Source organism: Oryza brachyantha, chromosome 7, assembly GCF_000231095.2.
Source record: "Oryza brachyantha chromosome 7, ObraRS2, whole genome shotgun sequence".
Taxonomy (NCBI): domain Eukaryota; kingdom Viridiplantae; phylum Streptophyta; class Magnoliopsida; order Poales; family Poaceae; genus Oryza; species Oryza brachyantha.
The window spans coordinates 8,398,520-8,418,443 of NC_023169.2; the positions used below are offsets into that span (position 1 = coordinate 8,398,520).

Below are 19,924 nucleotides of genomic sequence, written 5' to 3' on the forward strand. Positions count from 1 at the left end.
TACAAAAGGACTAATATGGTATGGGTGAGGAAGGGAAATAGTATAGAAGGAGCGGTTGGTGGGCCTCAACAACAGTACCATGGGGAAAGCAATGACATCAAATAATGACACTAGTAAGAGAGAAAAGAGTGAATAAATTATAGAAGATTGCACAAATATTGAACAATCCTAAGAGTTAAAAAGTGACATGTTAGTATCATTAGCTTTAGGCAAATTTTGCTACAGTACACTCAAAATTTATGTAATTTTCTAGGGGACATTATAAAAGTATGCCATGCTGAAGGGCACCTCCATAAACTAATAATTTAAGTAAGGATAATGTACTATTCTTTTATTATTTCGAACCCAATTGAAGAGAAACAATTTTAAAATGACAAATTTGACCATCAGGTCAGCACATGTTACTTGGTTTGGTTTAGTTAAATTAGCCCACATCTTCCCTGGTCGCCTCCAAAACCTTAGAATGGCATCCCCGAGTACAATTTTTCAAAATTTTAATTTATTCCCAAAATTCTAAATTCCATATATACAACTTTTCGGTCTGTCATCACACCAAATGCATTGCAATGATACATCATATTCCATATTCACTCCAGTGCGTGCATGATCGAAGGTTGTGACCCGATTGACATTCTAATCTTTACTAAGAATTTCTCTTCATGTCTTTTTTTTTTTTTGCAATGTACGTTTTGGCTCTTAGAAAATTACCAGTTTTTAAGATGTCCTTCGGTAGTGGCACGTTTTTGCGATATCCATAAGCAAATTACACAAAATTAAGTACTCTATATGTTTCATATTATAATAAGACTTTCTTGATTTGCCTATATTCATCCATGTATCAATATATATATATATAAATTTATTAGCACACATATAAATATAACCAAGACAAAAAAAAATCATATTATAGAAATGGAATAGGATATACAACAAAACAAAAAGGAAAATCGCTTAAACTTTATGGGGGGCGGGGCTTGCCGTGTGCCTCGACCCTCCAGCCGCGCCAGGACCCCCCGGCTCGCCCGCAGGAGGCTCTGGGGGCCCAGCCCACGCAGACAAGGCCCGTAGTAAGGCAGCGCAGAAGCAGAAGCAGAAGCAGCCAAAGCAGGACCCTATCTGAAATCTCCACCATTCCACCCTTATCAGCCTCTCCCTCACTCCTCTCGTTATCTTTCCCTCGCTCCGCCCTCCCTCGCGCTCTCTCGGCCCCGACCCCCCCACGCCGCTCTCTCATTTCCTCTTCTTTCTCTCCTGCTGCTCCTTCTTCCTCTTCTGCTCCCTTCTCGCCTCGCCTCTTATCCCAACCAATGTCTGCTGCTGCTGCTACCTAGCCATCTGTCTGTTCAGCTTCAGGTTCAAGCTAGTGTCCCTCCCTCCGTTGGGGAATTCAGCTTCCTCGAGGGCAGGGATACTACTGCAGCCAGGTCACCTTTTTTTTCCTTTGTCATTTGGTAGAGTTCTTTGCGGCGTCGTGGGCGTACGTCATGTGCGTCTGTGAGTGTGTGACTGACTGTGTGTTGTGTCTGCTTGGTTTTCGGTTGTGTGATGTTATTCTCAGGCAGATGCATGCTTGGAGAATTTTGAGGTTCAGTGCTGGCTTTGTTCTGGCCTCTGTTGCCCTCTTCCTGCTGTTTCCTATCTGCGGTTTTTCTCTTTTATATGAACTGATTATATATATGTATACGTATGGGAGGTTTTCTTCGGTCCTAAAATGGAATAGTGGCAACTGCTGTTCATCTCTCCGTGAATTTGTTTGCAGCTTCTTGTCCACGTTTATAATCGAATATTATATTGTACTTATTCTGTACTGTAATTTTGCTGCGTTAGCTACTTCTTTCTGAATGCTGAATTTTGAGCACTTCTGTCAGCTTTACCACAAGATAAACCCTTTTTCTCAATGAATTTGTATGTGCTGTTTCAGCTCTCCGTGCTTGCACATAATTGTTTTCTCTCTTAAATTCAGTGCCGAAAAGGGCTAGATTTCTCTTGGTCCATTGGTTCCCTGCTGCACCTTATCCCTTCCTACTGTTTAGCTACAACTTAACCACTTGCTGAATTCTTTACAACCATGTCAATTTTCCTGTTTTGGGAAAAAGAGGTACTAACTAGTTAGCATGACAGGAAAAAAAGGGTAAAAATACTTGAAAATTGAAATCACCCTACGGTCGTACGTTGCTTGCAAATCATTCTCACCTTGTTTACAACTTACAACATGTTTTTTTTCTGGTCAAGATTGTGCCGTGCGGCGAGAAAATACATTGAAAAAAAAAGAAAGATACGTTGATGATTTATCTTCCTTGTGCAACTGATGTGCGTATGGCACGTGAAGGACAGCTCCCTAATTTGTCCTCACTGCACTGTTCTTGAAATGGTCTTGCAAGTACACTATTTCTCCACCCTCTCTCTGTCGCTTCGTTCTTCTCAGTTCTTAGTGTGTGCCACAAGTTTCTTGACACTTTTGTATGTGCTGTGGTCATGGATTGTACTGGTTGTTAGTACTGCCTTTTGTTAATTAACTACATCGCTGTATCATCGATGAAAGCAGGAAAAACGATTGTAGGAATAACTGGTTCTGCCTTTTGTGTTGTTAGTCAACCATGTTGGATGTTAGTTAAGTGTGCAAATTGGAAGATATATAGAAAGGTTGAATTTTTAATCCTTTCCGAATACTGAGGATAGAAAGGTTGTGTTTTTGATCCTTTCTGAAACTCTGAAGATGGAAAGGTTTCAGAGTGTTTTTGGTTTAAGAAACTTATCCTTAGTTGAGTAGCCTAATCAAATATACCCGGATTGTCCATCATCAAGAGTTGGGAGTGGCCATTGTGATTCTAAGGAATTGGTGCCAAAAACTAACTGAATTTTTCGGTTTTGCATGCATAATGCAGGTGGGTCGTCGGTGCTGAGCTTGCTCGCCATTTGGCGCGGGCATGGCGCCCAAGAGCAAGCGAGGGAAGGCCAAGGGTGAGAAGAAGAAGAAAGATGAGAAAGGTGATTGTTAGATGCATAGTTATTATCTCCATCTGTGCTTGCCTGAAGCACCCAGCTAGATGCAGCTGTTTAAGCTCATGAGTTCCAATTTTCTTGGTGCTTTGCAGTTCTCCCTGTGGCCATTGACATCACTGTTAACCTCCCTGATCAATCTCTTGTCATTCTCAAGGTTGGCAGTTGTACTCTTCATGACAAAATTTTTTTCCTCATTTGTCCAATAGAAAAATACACATTCCTACTGACAGAAATGTGGATTTTGGTACATGCAGTTCAATTTTCTTTCACTTTTGGGACTGACATTCGATGTAGAACACAAACAAATTCAAAACTTCAGTTCACTTTTTGCTAATGCGATGGAAACTCCAGAGCTGTAACTGTAATTTGGTTTCCTGACCTGATTTCGTTTTGTGCAGGGGATTTCAACAGACAGGATCATTGATGTGAGGCGGCTGCTATGTGTAAACACCGCGACGTGTGCGATCACAAACTACTCCCTATCGCATGAGGTATTACTGTTCATCAAGTTAATTAACAGGGCCCCTATAGTTTGGTTTAATTAGTTCTTGATAATATATTAGAGCATTCAAAGATAAGTTCCTGTAATTTCCTCATGCAAACGTTAAAAAGGTAAAAAAAAAACCTAGGGGCCTAAGCTGTCATGCAATCTATATTTCTGCAAGAAATTCCATTTTTCATGGTTCATAATCATAAAGTTGGACTCTTGGCATTCTTTGATATCAAGTTCAACTGTCCTCATGTCGAAACTCACTCGGAAGATGTTGCATTTTGGCCATATTTTTAATGCTTGGTGAAATTGTTATGATATATCCAAATATAAGCTACAAATGATAACTTATTTATAAAGTGAACATATTTGCTTAACATTTGATTTTATTTGTTTACCAGCTACGTGATGGTCGCTTGAAGGATGGTGCTGATATTGCAACGTTGAAGCCATGTACACTCACCTTGGTAGAAGGTAGAACCATGACACCATCAATTGCAAGATAATCACCGGCAATCCAATTATTTCGATGCAAATTTTTGTCAACTTTCCTAAGAAATTTGAATAGAGCATATGTTTTATATACCACTGCCTTTATCCCAAAATAATTGATCACTTTATCATTTATAGGCTAAATTATGATGGAGAAATCAACCTAGATACCCCTTATTAAATGATATTATTATGATTGGGACTGTGGTTGAGGGTAAGGTAGAAAAAAAATCGAATAGGAGGTTATTTATGACACAAATAATAGTATTATAACGTGGTCAATTATTTTGGCACAATTTTTGAATAAATGGTCACTTATTTTGATACGGACAAGTATGGTCCAACTTATACAGGGGTTCTGGTACGTGACATGTTTCTAGGTATCATAGTCCTAGTGTTTCACAAAAATAATGCAGTCAGCAGACATCGAGTAATCTAGTTTGCTATTATAATAACGAATTTAAAATACATAACATAGATGGATGGGGCTCTTATGTGGCGGATAAAACTAAATTTATAAGTAAATTTCACTTCATGCCATCTTTTATTACCAATATTTCGTTATGAACCATCTTTTAACGAATGTTTTACTTTTGAGCAATTTTACCATTTTTAAGAAGGTACCCAAAGATACCACTGTTTACTATATAAAATTTGATACCTCTAGGTACATTAGATACTAGAAGATCCCAATTTATATAGAACAATTTTATATAAAAAACAGTGATAGCTCATGGTAGCTACTCAAGGATTGGAAAAATATTATTTACTTTTTTGTTACACATTGGATCACCTCGACTCTCCTTTTAAGTATATGAACGATTTTGATGCTGGCTTCTACTCATTAATGAACTCCCAGAGCCATACGCAGGTCATTTCTTCGATGTATGATAAGAGTTGGATATAGATGAATAACAGAGTTGAGTACTATAAGTTAAACTTAAGTCGGTTTAAAGTGAAAATACTTGTTAAAAGGTAGTCCAAACAAAACACACATAATAATAAAAAGTGGTCCCAAGTGAAATTCACTGAACTCATAAATTTATGATGTGATTACATAATTCATATATACAACACATAAAAAGAAATTAGACATTGATGTGGTAGTGTGAAACATTATAATCCCAACATATAGTTTATATGTCACGTATCAAAATCAGGAGTGGATTTTAAACTCTTGAGGAGCATCTCCTTATCTATTGCATGCTATTCAAATAATTATAAAAAAAATAAAAAAAACTATGAAGATAGATTAATATGAGATATATTACTTCACAAACATGAAAGTTCAAATATGACGTCTACAATCCGTAACAAAAATAATAAATATGACTGTGAGTATATACTATTTAAATTTTAATTTGCTATTTTTTAATAAATTGTAAAAGTCATATTTGAACTTGCATGTTTGCAGAGTTGTATATTTAGTATTCTCTTTATCTTTTTTTAAAAAAATTGGTAACTATTTAGATAACATCTAACTATTTAAAAATGTTTTCTATCAAAATCCATAAATTTTTGAGTAACTTAAGCGTATATTTCCAGACATCCAACCAGAGTCTTAAGGCCTGGTTAGAGAAGCTTATGGTAAATACACTCCTTAAGCTACATTGTTCTACTTTTGTAAATCGATAATTATAAATTTTAGAAAAATAAAAATTTATAGATTATAATAAGCTAACTTCTTACATATGGTTTCTACACTATTATAGCCGCGTTCGGTGTTAGTTATCCGGCGCGAAAAACGTAGTAATAGATTAGTACATGATTAATTAATTAGTAATTATTAAAAGATATGACATAGACTAATATGATTTTTTAAAACAACTTTCCTATAGAAAATTTTCCCAAAAAATACGCCGTTTAGCAGGTTGGAAAGGGTGCGCGCGGAAAAAGATGAGACTTAGTTATCTTATGGGCAATGCTGAACGCGGTCTACTTCTAAGGGTATCTCGAGCATGGCTAAATTTATTTCTCTAAATTTTAATTGAGACACTTTAACAAACTCACCATCTAACGCCTTCAATACACTCTCTACGTCCACTATATGTATTCACTCTCTATCAAGTATGGATCCATCTATGTATCATAAATATTCATCTAGCAGATTGTGAGAGAGACTTACTATATTTGACTATTGCGAAACAAGTTTTAGCCATTTAGATAGCATGACAAATAGTTCTCGGAGATCATTTCTAATATAATTACCAAAATATAGGTATAGATATCCATTTGTCCTAAATATCTACTCCCTCTATCATAGAAAGTAAATCTAGTATTAGATGTGATATAACCAAGTACAATAAATTTGAACAAAGAACATCTAAATTACAGTACTAGAATATATCACATTCAATACTAGGTTGAGTTTCTGATGGGACGAGTTGAGTTTTTTTAGGACGAAGGGAATGAAGTATACTCCTATAGAATAGAAAAGAGTGGTGATGTTGGGGATGAATGTGCCACCTATATCATCAACTCTCTTTTATTTTTTTAAAAAAGTAACTGAGATTTATATATCAATATTTTAATAACATGCTAATAATATTTTTAAATAAAATTCTGTTGCGGAGTGACTTAACATTAGGAATTCACACATATTTTGTTTTCTAAAATAAAATAAAAATAAAATAAAATGCAGAGGAGTACGACGAGGAGAGCGCGGTGGCGCACATACGGCGGCTACTGGACATCGTCGCCTGCACCACCTCCTTCGGCCCGCCGCCCCCGCCGCCGCCGCCGCCCTCGCCCAAGGATGCGCCCGCCGATTCCGCCAAGGATCCCACCTCCGGCTCATCCAAGGCGTCCACGCCCGGGCGCCGCACGGGCTCCCCGCCGCCCCCTGCCGCGGGGCAGAAGGATGCGGCCACCAAGGACGCTGCCGCGGCCGCCTCCTCGGCCTCCGCGGAGCTGGAGGCCGAGATGAGCGGCGCGTGCCCCCGCCTCGGCGCGTTCTACGAGTTCTTCTCCCTCGCCAACCTCACGCCGCCCCTCCACTGTTAGTGACAAACCCTCCCTCTCTCTCTCTCTCTCTCTACAACCCAGCGAATGCACTGTTCCTGTGTTAAATTGTCCAAACCGCTCGTGTTTGATCCCAGTTATAAGGCGAGTGGCTCAGCCTCGGCAGGAGGAGCAGCCTTCCGACGATCATCTCTTCTTTCTCGAGGTAAATTTGGTACTCGCCAGCGGGTGGTTTGGCCTAGAACGAATTTCGAGCTTTGAGTTTCGGTGCATGATTCATCCTAATTAGAGGCGTATGCTGTGTGCTTGCAGGCAAAGCTTTGCAATGGGAAATTTGTTGTTGTTGAAGCCCGGAAAAAGGGATTCTTCAGTCTGGGGAAGCAGCGCGTCTTGTGCCATAACCTAGTCGATCTGCTAAGGCATCTTAGTAGAGCATTTGACAATGTTTGTCTCTCACTAAGTTATCAGAATTATTGGTTAATTATCATCTGTGTTGAGAGTAATACTAGCAAGTACTATGCCATAATTTAGTGTCTCTATACTATTTGTCCTTGGTGCTTAGTACCTTAGTTATAAACACTGCTACTTCTGGAACTGATGAACTGATATATACTTAGTAGGATACTTAAATGCTGATCTTAGTTGATTCTCTTAGCCATTTCACTTTGTGTATGCAAGCTTGTGCAAATTCATGTATCTTGCAAGTACACCTCTGTGCAGTACCAGAAAATATTGGACTAATGCTATTATAATAAATTCATGAAAATATCTGTGTAATGTTCTCATACTGCTGCATAGGTGTCATTAAAATTTATGTGATCCAAACTGTGGATTTACTTACAGCTTTATTTACTTTTTTGTTCGCTTCACTTGTTTCAGGCATATGAAGATCTTATGAAGGCATTTTTGGAACGAAACAAGGTTGGCTATTAATTCTTGGCAGGCGCTGAAAAATATTTTACTGTAGCCTGGATGTTTGAACTATTTTTTTTTCATGAAACCATTTTGTAAAATCACTTTAGGGGGGCATATGCAAAGTCTGGAGGGGGGGGGGTTGTTGTTGTTGTTGTTACAGACATATCATTTTTGGTTTTCTTGGCCTGAAAGTACCCATATTAAATGCCTACTCCCTTTGTTTCATATTATAAGACGTTTTGGTATGCCTAGATTCATCTATTGATGCATGTATATTATTTGTATATTAGTATATATGTGTCTAGATTCAAATCTAGCAAATGCTAGAAAGTTTTACATTGTGAAACGAATGTAGTAATTGATATGGATACCCTTGTTTTGATCGCCTTGTCATGCTACTCACCGTTCCAAAACACCCAATTGACTGAGGTAGTTGGGGGCTATTACTAAGACACAAAACATATTTAGTAGGGGTAATCAGGTCACAGCTTTTCCACCTTGGTATCTGTGATTTGTGCTAAAACAACATCTATGAATGTGGGGAGCATAATCTTCTTAAATTGTTGTGTTTTTCCAACTAATTATGTGTCACTTGGTTTCTTTGTTCCTCACAACCTTTTCACCACAGACCTGGCTTCCCTAGTGCCATACTAATTGCAGTGTAACATGCAATTGTTTGTATACTGCAGTTTGGAAATTTCCCTTATGGGTTTCGTGCAAACACATGGCTCGTTCCCCCAATTGCTGCTCAGTCTCCATCAACATTTCCTCCCCTCCCTTCTGAGGATGAAACCTGGGGTGGCAATGGTGGCGGTTGGGGAAGGGATGGCAAGAGTGACATGTTGCCATGGGCAGATGAGTTCTTGTATCTCACATCCATGCCTTGCAAAACTCCTGAGGAGAGGGAAATTCGTGACAGGAGAGCATTCCTACTTCACAGCTTATTTGTAGATGTTGCCATCTTTAGAGCTATTGCAGCTGTAAGGCATGCAATGGAGATTAAGGATGTATCAGCATCAGGGAATATAGATGAAGTTTTGCATTCAGAGACAGTGGGAAATTTTAGCATCACTGTCACGAGAGATTCTTCAGACGCAAGCTGTAAGTTGGACACTAAGATAGATGGTAGCCGAGCCACAGGAATGGACTTCAAGCATCTTGCGGAGAGGAACCTGTTGAAAGGAATAACTGCAGACGAAAATACAGCTGCCCATGTATGAATTCTAAATTAACGTGATGTTCATATAATGGTAAGGAAGTTATTTTTCATAATTTTGCCTTTTATTTGCAGGATGTGGAGAGTTTGGGCATTGTCAATCTTAGATACTGTGGGTATGTTGCAGTCGTTAAGGTTAACAATATTGAGAAAGCCAAGGTGAACTCTTCGATTAAGCCAATTGATATTACAGATCAACCAGAAGGGGGGGCACATGCATTGAACATTAACAGGTCAATAGCACTTCCTGTCTGTTGTTCTTCTAGTATCTTTGAAATTTATACAGCTGCTTCCAGTATTTATTTTTGGGTGATGAGATCCTATTTATTATTTTAGTTTGAGGATGCTGCTAAATGAAGCCAATTCAACTGGAGAGAAAAAGATGTTAAACCTTCCACAAATTCATAAGCAGGAAGAACTAACTGCAGCACATACTTTTGTGGAGAACCTGTTAAAGGAGAGTCTTCAGAAGCTCGAAGAAGAGGAAAGTGGAAAACAGCCATTTATGAGGTGGGAACTTGGTGCCTGCTGGGTTCAGCATTTACAGGATCAGAAAAATTCTGACAAGGATAAAAAGCAAGGTGGTGAGAAGGAAAAGAAAAAGGTGGTCGATAAAGCTGCGAAGGAGGCAAAGATTGAAGGGCTTGGGAAACCTTTGAAAGCTCTTAAGAACTCAAAAAATAATGTTGATGCCGCTGAGAAGGGATCCTCATTGGGAGAAAAAGCTATGTCTGATGGAACAAGTTCTGCAGAAAGCCAAAAAATCAAGCCATCAGCTGTTGAATTGCCTCAGGGTGAATCTAATGCCTCAGAGAATGAAAGCTTTCTGAAGGATTTATTATCTGATTCTGCCTTTACACGGTTGAAAGATTCAGAAACAGGGCTCCACCAGAAGGTAGACATGCATCTCTTCATGAAGTTCCGATTCTAATCTTAAATCCTTTTATATTGCATAGTTTAAGTAAATCTACACTGTTAGTGTTTTTACTATTCTGATTGGATGGACAGGATCTTTTCTTTTATCTCTGGGCTATCGTGGGAATTTCTAGAATTTTCAACCAGTGCATTCACATAGACTATTTTTTAAATAATTCTTCACATAGTTCAAGTAGGATGATTTGTGGATATTTCCTGTTACAGTACACATGATAAATCCATTGGATCATCCACTTTTTCACATGCTTTAATTTTGATGTGTTTATTGTTTTTGTTTATTATTTTAGTTCTTCGTAACACAAACTCAAGTATTTAACAAACATAAACTACACCCATACATGCCAGTTTATTGTAACACACTGATGCTTTAAGATCAGTTAACTCTAGATTTAGATTATCAATGTTTGAAAAGTACTTCTAGATTTGACTAATGTGCTAACTCCAACCAAGCCACCCTTATAGTTTATGTGTTAAATATCTTTCCGACTAATATTCATGCATATTTAGATGGTTCTTGTTGTAACTATTTGACATTCTAATTATTTAGAGGTACATAAGAAAGAAAAATTTCTTAATATTTAGAAAGTAAGTGGCAAGAAATTATATTTAGAATCTCATATACTGATTCATTTATATTCACTTGGAACTTGGCCAGCATGCATATACATGTCTATATTCTGTTCGTTTTGTGACAAACTTTTTTTTTGGTTTGTGTTGGACTCTAGCAGTCTAGCCTACGTTATGTTTTTCTCTCTCATTGGTTCCTGTGCTTGTTCGATCAGGACTTTAGCAATCTTCAATCTTGAATATTTCCTGTGTTAACTTAAAAGAAAACTATTCCTTTCTGCTCCACAGTCACCGCCTGAGTTGATTGAGATGGCTTTGAAGTACTATGATGAAGTTGCTCTTCCTAAGCTGGTACATGAAAGATGAATAATTTCCCATGTGCATTCATCTTAGTTAAAAAGCATATTAATTAATCCATAAGATGTTCAGGTTGCAGATTTTGGTTCTCTGGAACTTTCACCTGTTGATGGTAGGACCTTGACAGATTTCATGCACACCAGAGGCCTACAGATGCGTTCCCTTGGACGAGTTGTAAGTTTCTGATAGAGTGGATATCAATGCCCTAGATTTCCAGTTGGTGTATGCTGAACTTCTCAGTATCTGTTTAGGTCAAGCTTTCGGAGAAGCTTTCACATGTACAGTCCCTCTGTGTACATGAGATGATAGTGAGGGCATTCAAGCATATCGTTCGCTCTGCAATCGCTGCTACTTCAGACTTGCGACAGTTAGCACTTGCAATAGCTTCAGCACTGAATTTGCTGCTTGGTGTTCCTGAGCCTGAGGCCTCTACAAGTTCCCATGATGTGCGTCCGCTAGTATGGAAATGGCTAGTGGCCTTCTTGAAAAAGAGATATGAATTTGAGCTCACTGAGCAACATTACCATGATGTTAGGAAATACGCTCTCCTGAGAGGACTATGCCATAAGGTATAAGTGGTTTTTCTCATACATCATTACAATTCGTTGTATTTGACTTGAATTAATTGTTAGATTCTTACCTTTAGGTTGGCATTGAATTGGCACCCCGAGATTTTGTTATGGATTCTGCTTTCCCATTTCAAAAACAAGACATTATTAGCTTGGTACCTGTACACAAGGTAAGTTTAAATGATACATTTCTTGTATTTTCCCAAATTTATCTGCTTCATTACAAAATCACTACACAGTTTTTTTGCACTGTTTGTTCAGTTGTTTGTCAGATCACTACAAGAAGGATATCACTATTTTTCTGTTATTGATTGAAATTTTGTTAAGACATAACATACCATAATTTACAAATATAGCTGCACAACTAACATGCTTTTGCATAATATGCAGCAAGTTGCATGCTCATCTGCTGATGGAAGGCAACTACTGGAATCCTCTAAAACCGCCCTTGACAAGGGGAAACTTGAAGATGCTGTCAATTATGGGACCAAGGTATCCTCTTTCACAAAACCATTTGTCTTTTTAAACATTTTTGGATGTCATTTCTTGTTTAATCACTGTTTCTGATGCATGAATGCAGGCTCTTGCTAAGCTCATAACAGTTTGTGGTCCCTATCATCGAATGACAGCTGGAGCTTATAGTCTGCTAGCTGTTGTATTGTATCACACTGGTGATTTTAATCAGGTAATATGGTTATTCAGTTGTGTGTCAAATAATTCATATAACTGGTTAACATAGGGAAGTCCAATAAATATCCATATTTTAGTCTAGTTTTATGATGAATAGTGAACATTACTCTCAACAACAAAAAAAGAACATGCACTATATTTCATATATATGCTCATGTTTAAACCTTCCCACAAAGGTCTAGGTACACTCAACATGGTTTCAGTATACTATGAGGATAATATGCCTTACACGACTTGCACGTGTAAAAATAATGCTCTACGCAGTATAGTACTGGTTACAATTGTAGTAACATCAAAAGAATATGTTATAACAAGCAAGCAGAGTTGACTGTGACAAAAGTATTGAATATTGAAAGAAGAAACTAGAATGTGATGAATTGATGTTTTGAAAAATACCAAGTGGATATGCTTATCATAAGAAAATGCAGGCTACTATCTATCAGCAAAAGGCCCTAGACATCAATGAGAGGGAACTTGGGCTAGATCACCCTGACACAATGAAGAGTTATGGAGATCTTGCTGTTTTCTACTACCGTCTACAACATACAGAACTGGCTCTAAAGTATGCCTACTTTGTGTTTTTCTTTTCTGATGATCATCTATGTTTCCATAAGAATAAACATAACTATAAGTCTGCTTTCATTCAAAGCAAATCTGGTTTTGAACATGGATTTACATACCATTAGTGCATTTTATAAGCATGGATATAATATCTGAACTATGAATACCTTCAGTGGTGTTGTGATTCAGTTGTCGAAATTCTTGGCCAGCCCAAAACTTCAGAGATATATGTTGGTATTTATAATCTAGAAATAATTGAAAATGGGAAGGACTGTCAGTTTCACATGCAATTAGTTGTTAACGTTTCATAGGCTCCTTTGTGAGGATGAACCATAATCATAAACATGTATTTGTTTTGTTGACTAAGGATGTTAATACCTGTTTCTCCCCTTAATCATAAACATGTATCTTGTATCTTGACTCTTGAAGGGTTCTCTCATAAGATCTTCTCAAAGCCTAAATTTGTCTGAAAGGATCTAAGAATATGAATCAAATAGTTAACTTTTCCTGTTGTTTGCTTGATAGTTGTTGACTTCTTGTAGAATGTACAATTATGCAGTTCTGGTTTGGAAATAACTGAGACACATCTATAAAGCACTTACCTTTTTTTGTAAATTAGGTATGTCAAGCGTGCGCTATATCTACTGCATCTTACCTGCGGGCCATCTCATCCAAACACAGCCGCAACATATATCAACGTAGCCATGATGGAGGAAGGCTTGGGTAACGTGCATGTAGCACTTAGATACTTGCACAAAGCCTTAAAGTGCAACCAGAGATTACTTGGGCCTGACCATATCCAGGTAATAATCTTCCATGGGTAATGTGCTTGGTTGTTTTCTTTCTAGAAATGGTGTAAGTATGCTATTGCTCGGTGATAGTTCTGAAATATCACCTGTATGCACAAAAAAATTACTTATAGAAGAAATATTGAGAAATTTTTTATTTTATAGCCTAGTGAGTTAGTGTCAATCCATAATAACCTGGTAGTTGGGTCCTTTGTTTGATTGATTGTGATCCATGCATGATTGAAGAATTTACATTATCTGGTCCAAAATCTGGAAGCATGTAGATGCCTAGAGTAAATTGATTTTCAAGTTTATAATTTGTACTACAGGTGTCATTATTGACCACTTCACTTAATGCCTTCATCATTTAATGATATTCCTTGGTTATCTATTTCAACTAACATACTTATCTGTTATTTTAGACTGCTGCGAGCTACCATGCCATAGCCATTGCTCTCTCATTGATGGAAGCTTATTCCTTGAGTGTTCAGCATGAGCAAACAACCTTGCAAATTCTTCGTGCAAAACTTGGGCCAGATGACTTGCGGACCCAGGTTTATTTCTATGGCAGAAAATTACTCTCCTGTTACTTAAATGTGTGCAGGCAACATTTTAATCTTTGTCAATTAAAAAAATATTTGGACACAAAATGCTAATAGTAAAATTGCCATGAAAAGTATTTTCCTAGAGTTAACTTGTATCATACTAGGGCAAATATGTACATCTGAAAGTTTGTTGATTTTGAATGTGATATACTTTCAAGTAACTGAGAGATTACCTACTTTTGCTGGCTTTCAACAGTTTCTTTATTTTACAAAAGAACTTGTTTGTTAATTCCAATAACATCCTTGATCTTGTGGCCTTTTCGGAATGCAGGATGCTGCCGCCTGGCTTGAATACTTTGAATCAAAAGTTATTGAGCAACAGGAAGCTGCACGCAATGGAACTCGGAAACCTGATGCATCAATTGCTAGTAAAGGACATCTAAGGTGCAACTATAGTTTAATTCCTCAACCTAAATTATCATAACTTCTTAGGGATTTCTTTTTTGCATTTATAGATAATTAGATACCTATGTACAGTATACCTTTTATAGCGTCTTTGTGTTGTATGACCGTGGTACTTTGCATTCTCAGTGTATCGGATCTTCTTGACTACATAAATCCCAATGAAGAAAACAAAGGAAGAGATTCTGAATCAATCAAAAGGAGGTACTCAAGCATAAAGGTTGGTTGCCAAATGTTCTTGCTTTATTGCTTTCTTTTGAAGATAACTAGCATATTGCCGATGCGTTGTAACAGGATTTTATTAAAAATATCATTAGAATATTATTAAAGTATAATTATTAAAAGTGGTTGATATATATGTCTTAGTTATTTTTCCTTTTAAAAAATAGGAGGGAGTTGGTGGTGGAATAGGTGGCAGACTCACCACCTCCCACCACCACCACTATAATATACACTCTTGTTAAGGACAAAGTTTGACTGGAGTGCAGTTCATTCACATTTGCAAGATGTCTTTTTACATACTAGAAGCTTTATTAAACCTGGCCAGTTACAATGATACAGCTGTTCCGAGAATACTCCTGGCCTCTGCACCACAAAAGTGCACACAGCCAAACACGCAAACACAGACGCGTGCATAGCTAAGAAAACCAGTGAAATCAACGGCCATCTATCCATAGACTAGACTGCCACCCACGCTCCAGGGTAAAAAATTCCCTGGCCACCTGCTCCAATAGCAAATTAATATTTTTGTATAACTGAGCCCAGTGGCTACCTTATTAGTTCTATGCTTTTAGTATGCATCTTGAAATAAGAAAACTTCATCCAAAAAACTAAGATATTCACGCCATATTTGCGAATTGGGATGCTGGTTCTGCTGTGCACCAAAAATGTGTTCTTTAGTATTTGATCAATATGGCACATGGCACTTTCAAACTTATTCATCATATACTTATCTTTTAGGTCCTGTCTAATACGATTGGAGGTTCCAATGTACCAAGTCCTGAGGTTTCTCCAAGAGATTCTGCTGCTGCAAATGTAGACGAAGAAAAGCAAATCATAGAGCCATCACAAGATGATACTGTTAACATTGTTACTGAAGCTGAAATTAAGCTAAACCTTAGATCTGTAGAGTACCCAGCGTCATCTGAGCAACCAGTAGAGAGAGCTGAGGTGATTACTGATTTACCGGAAGATGTTGTTCAGGAGGAAATAGTAGAACCTGAAGATGGTTGGCAGCCTGTTCAAAGGCCTAAATCAGCTGGAGGTTCAGGGAAACAAATGAAGCATTTCAATCCCACCACCAGAAAGATGTATGACCCTGATAATCATGCTTCACAATATACGTCTCAATACAAGGCACGGAATTCCTATTCAAATAACCGTTACTACTTCTTAAAGAAGAGGACTGTTGTACCTGCAACTTACACAGACCCTCACCAGCACGTGAAAGTCCAGACATCCAGTGCCAGGTTTGGGCGTAAGATATACAAGGCTGTAACTTATCGGATTAAGCCAGGAAGTACATCCACAGAGGCACAAGATGCTTCTGCCGACCAGATGAGTGGTAAAGCAGAATCCCAGATGGCTTACTCACAAGTACACAATACTACAATAGATCATAAAGAAAATGAGCCACATGGAACTTTGGTGGCGAGTAGTGGAAATGCACCATCATACAAAGATGTTGCATTAGCACGTCCAGGTACCATTGCTAAAGCTCAAATACAAAAATTAAGAGATGATGTACTCCAGAATCAGCCATCACTTGGTCAAATTATTGCACAAGAAATGAAGGATTCTTTGGTAGATACTCACCAAGTGGAACAAGGATCTGTATCTGTAGATATCAATAATCCCAATGAAGTAAGCAACATTCCAGAAGAAATTCAGCATTCAGGAGACATGAAAGTGTCTGACAGAGAACTAGACACTGGGAATATTGACAAAGGTCGATTACCTAATGATGAGAAATCCTTAGATGGCAGTGAACCTGCGAATGGTCACACGAGTCAAGAACCGGTAAGTTGTAGCAATGAAAATGTCGCCATTGAGTTCACGGAGTCTTCTAATTCTGCAAAAGATGAACGGAACAGGAAACCAGATATGGTGATTTTCGAAGAAACTCTACCCACCAGCATTGAACCTATTACAGTTTCTGCTTCTGCAGTAAATGCAGACGCCCATGGAGGTGCTGGAAGTGAGAAGTCAAAGCCCAACTTGCTGCTAAATAGTATTGATTTGAGAGAGATGCCTAATAAAAAACTGTCTGCTGCTGCACCGCCATTTAATCCCTCTCCACCAGCTATCCTTAGCCCTCTTGCTGTAAGTGTGGGTCTCCCGCCACCTGGTGCTATCCCAGGTGTCGCTCCTTGGCCTGTGAATGTACCTATGCACCCTGGACATTCAACTATGGTTCCAAGTGGTCCTCCGTTGTGCACCTCCCCTCACCACTTGTACCCTCCGGCTCCTCGGTCACCTAATCTCTTGCACCCAGTGCCATTTATTTATCCACCATACAGTCAGCCGCAGGTCATTCCAAGCTCCACATTTCCCATGAACACTAATATTTTTCGTCCTAATCATTATGGATGGCAACCCTATATGAACGCACCTTCAACAGAATTTGTGCCAGGATCAGCATGGTCGAGCAGCCATCCAGTCGATTTCACCCCAACTCGACATGTTGTTGACCCTATATCCCAATCTTTAGCAGATACCCACATTCAATCTGATGCAGCTGTTGTTAGTATAGGACCTTCGCTGGACAGCAGTGCGATGGCAGTGAAGGAGGAAATGGAGGCTACAATGGTAGGAAGTGGCAATTTGGTAAGCAACAAACATCCTGGAGATGATCAAGATAAACAATTAAAAGACGCAGTTAGAATTGAGCTGAGTCCTGATATGCCAGGAGAAAAGGCACATGGTATTACTGCAACAGACCATTCGAGGGGCAACATGAAGAATGAAGATGAAGGTAGCTTTAGGATATATGTGAAGGGGAAAAGCCGGCGGAAGCAAACTCTCAGAATCCCAATAAGCTTGCTTAATAAGACATATGGGTCACGCTCTTTCAAGTTTGTCTACAACAGGGTAGTCAGAGAAAATGACATATTCAGGCCATCGACTGCCTCCTTTGCTGAAGTTGTTTCATCTGGCAACTAAGTTTTGCAAAATTTAGCCAAAAGCACAATATCTTTTCCATCATTATCCAAAAGAAAATTTCTGGGGATCTCCAACTGAAACATGATAGAAAATTATTTGTCGAGATTTTGGAAGGCAGAACTTTATGTCTTCCATGTTTCAGGTAACATCTTTTCTAATATCATGTTATCATATAATTTATTTTGGCTTCATGGTATATTTCCGCTAAGTGATTTATAGGTTTTGGTGTTTCGCAGATATGAAATTCCTCCACAAGATTCTAAAAGGTCAAATGGATATGTTTTCAGTTCAATAAGGTATGGTTACCTAAATACGATCTTTTGCATGTTGTCATGTTGAACGTCGTGGCTGAATCATTTCTACCTCTAGCTTTTGCTATCAATACCTATGTTCAACATATGAACACTGTTGTTTTTTTTTTTTTTTGTACTTCGTAGTTTCTGCTGCACGTGTAACCTAACCTCATGTTGCATATGCAAACTGGCCCTTATGCCTATGTAAGTTTTCATTAGATTATATTGCATTAACTGCACATACTGAATGAATCTCTCAAGTTAATGCACGTGGTATAAAATATTGTCTGCTGTTGATTTATTTTGTGCATCTACATTCCCATGAATAGACAAAATGAGTGATTGTTTGGTTTTTTTAGGGAAAAAACTTGAAGAAACCAAACAATATATTTACAAATAAAAAATAATTTATGAATAAATATTTTATATACGTGTTCCTAGTGATCTAAAAAGCCAAGGGTGAAAAATAAACTAAGATAAAAAAATTTCCAAATTTAACTTCAAATTTAAGATTAAAAATTTAAATTTTGGCTTATAAGCATAAGCAGAAGAGAAAAGATATGGCTAAAACATATATTAATTCTCTGAGTATAGCTCTAGGAAATTACTTTCTTCAATTTGATAATTCCTGTTGTTTTGTGTAGCGACATGTCAACAAAATCTATGTTTGCCTATATTTTTCTATTAAAATATTTAAAAAATAACTAAATGTTTACTTTTAATAAAGTATTTTTTAAGGCTTACTATGCATGTTGTCCCAGTGTTTTCAAACTAATATGTTAAAAGTTTTTAATAGTAAAAAGTTTGATCACACTCTTGTTCAAACCGGCAAGAATATTGAACTAGAGGGAGTACGTTGTTGGAATTGATAATGATAGAACCTTTTAATTTGATTTGTATACTGATACTGCTTTTCAAGTTAAAACAGAGTTTATTGACTTTATTCCCTCAGTACACAAGTCCCTCCCAGAAATATAGGTGTAGAGACGTAGAAATAACTGAAACTGAGGCTAGAATGCAAAACCAAAATATAATATTAACGGAACACTAGTTCTTCTGAGGATATATATTAAAATTAAGCATATAGTGCAAGGACTAATTTCTTCATGTTCTATTGATAAGGCAATTATTATGCTAAATCAATGGAATAGACCATGACAATTCATATGGCTAAAAAAATCTTCATATTTCCTGTACAGAGTTCCACATTTGTAATTCTACTTGCCCTAATGTATTAAACTATACAAGCGTCAGGCTACATCTTTGACTGTTCAAATTTACCAGAGTGCACATCATAGAATCTTTTCCTGGTTTCATTCGTTCATCTCCATACTACCTTTTATTTTAATGATTTCTCCATGCATTCTATTAAGCTGACTACTCTCTCTATGTAAATTGGACACAGGTGTAGGCAATTCTGTGTAGAATCCAGAAGACTTGCAGAGTTTTTGTAAGCGCCAGAACAGATAGAGGATATTGAAGTGTTAGCGACAATACTTGACAAACTGATTTTTTGTTCAATTTTGTTAGACTAAAAGGAATATTTTCTTAGATTTTTTGGGCTAAATTTTGGGCGTGTGAAACTTACCACTTAGTTTTTTTTTTGTTGGCTGCCCTGCATCCAGCAATTATATCTCGTGGTTTTTGTGAGAAGTTAACGTTATTCTTTTTAAGAGAACAATAATAATTGCCATGCTGTGAAACTGCTTGTGCTCGATGTGATTTTTTTCTCACAAGGTGGTATATTTACTTTTTATGTTTAAGTTATTCATCTTCACCTGATATCGGCGAGATAACATATATACCTTGGTCAGTTACTAAATATAAGCAATAGCTTACAGATTCTGACTAGCTTACAGATTAACCAGTCTGTTTGATGGCTACCTGCCTCCCTATGTTATTAACTGGTGAGACCAC

The 19,924-nt window shown here is 37.6% G+C and overlaps 1 protein-coding gene across 2 annotated transcripts; it reads left to right on the plus strand.

Annotated features, from left to right (window-relative positions):
- Window positions 1–1,272: 1,272 nt before the first annotated feature.
- Window positions 1,273–19,721, plus strand: LOC102720815 (protein TSS). 2 transcript variants are annotated; one of them, XM_040526023.1, is made up of 26 exons: window positions 1,273–1,424; window positions 2,886–2,988; window positions 3,096–3,157; window positions 3,402–3,494; window positions 3,895–3,967; window positions 6,627–6,983; window positions 7,084–7,151; window positions 7,259–7,390; window positions 7,826–7,867; window positions 8,551–9,075; window positions 9,153–9,310; window positions 9,414–9,972; window positions 10,869–10,931; window positions 11,010–11,111; window positions 11,189–11,506; window positions 11,584–11,676; window positions 11,897–11,998; window positions 12,087–12,191; window positions 12,625–12,758; window positions 13,377–13,560; window positions 13,968–14,099; window positions 14,422–14,534; window positions 14,682–14,772; window positions 15,513–17,856; window positions 17,934–18,010; window positions 19,413–19,721. In XM_040526023.1, exons 2-24 carry the CDS (start codon window positions 2,928–2,930, stop codon window positions 17,712–17,714), a joined length of 5,769 nt encoding a protein of 1,922 aa, XP_040381957.1. In that variant the 5' UTR covers window positions 1,273–1,424; window positions 2,886–2,927; the 3' UTR covers window positions 17,715–17,856; window positions 17,934–18,010; window positions 19,413–19,721. The 2 variants fall into 2 exon arrangements, with proteins under 2 accessions (XP_040381957.1, XP_040381956.1); XM_040526022.1 differs by having other exon boundaries at window positions 17,951–18,010.
- Window positions 19,722–19,924: the final 203 nt, after the last annotated feature.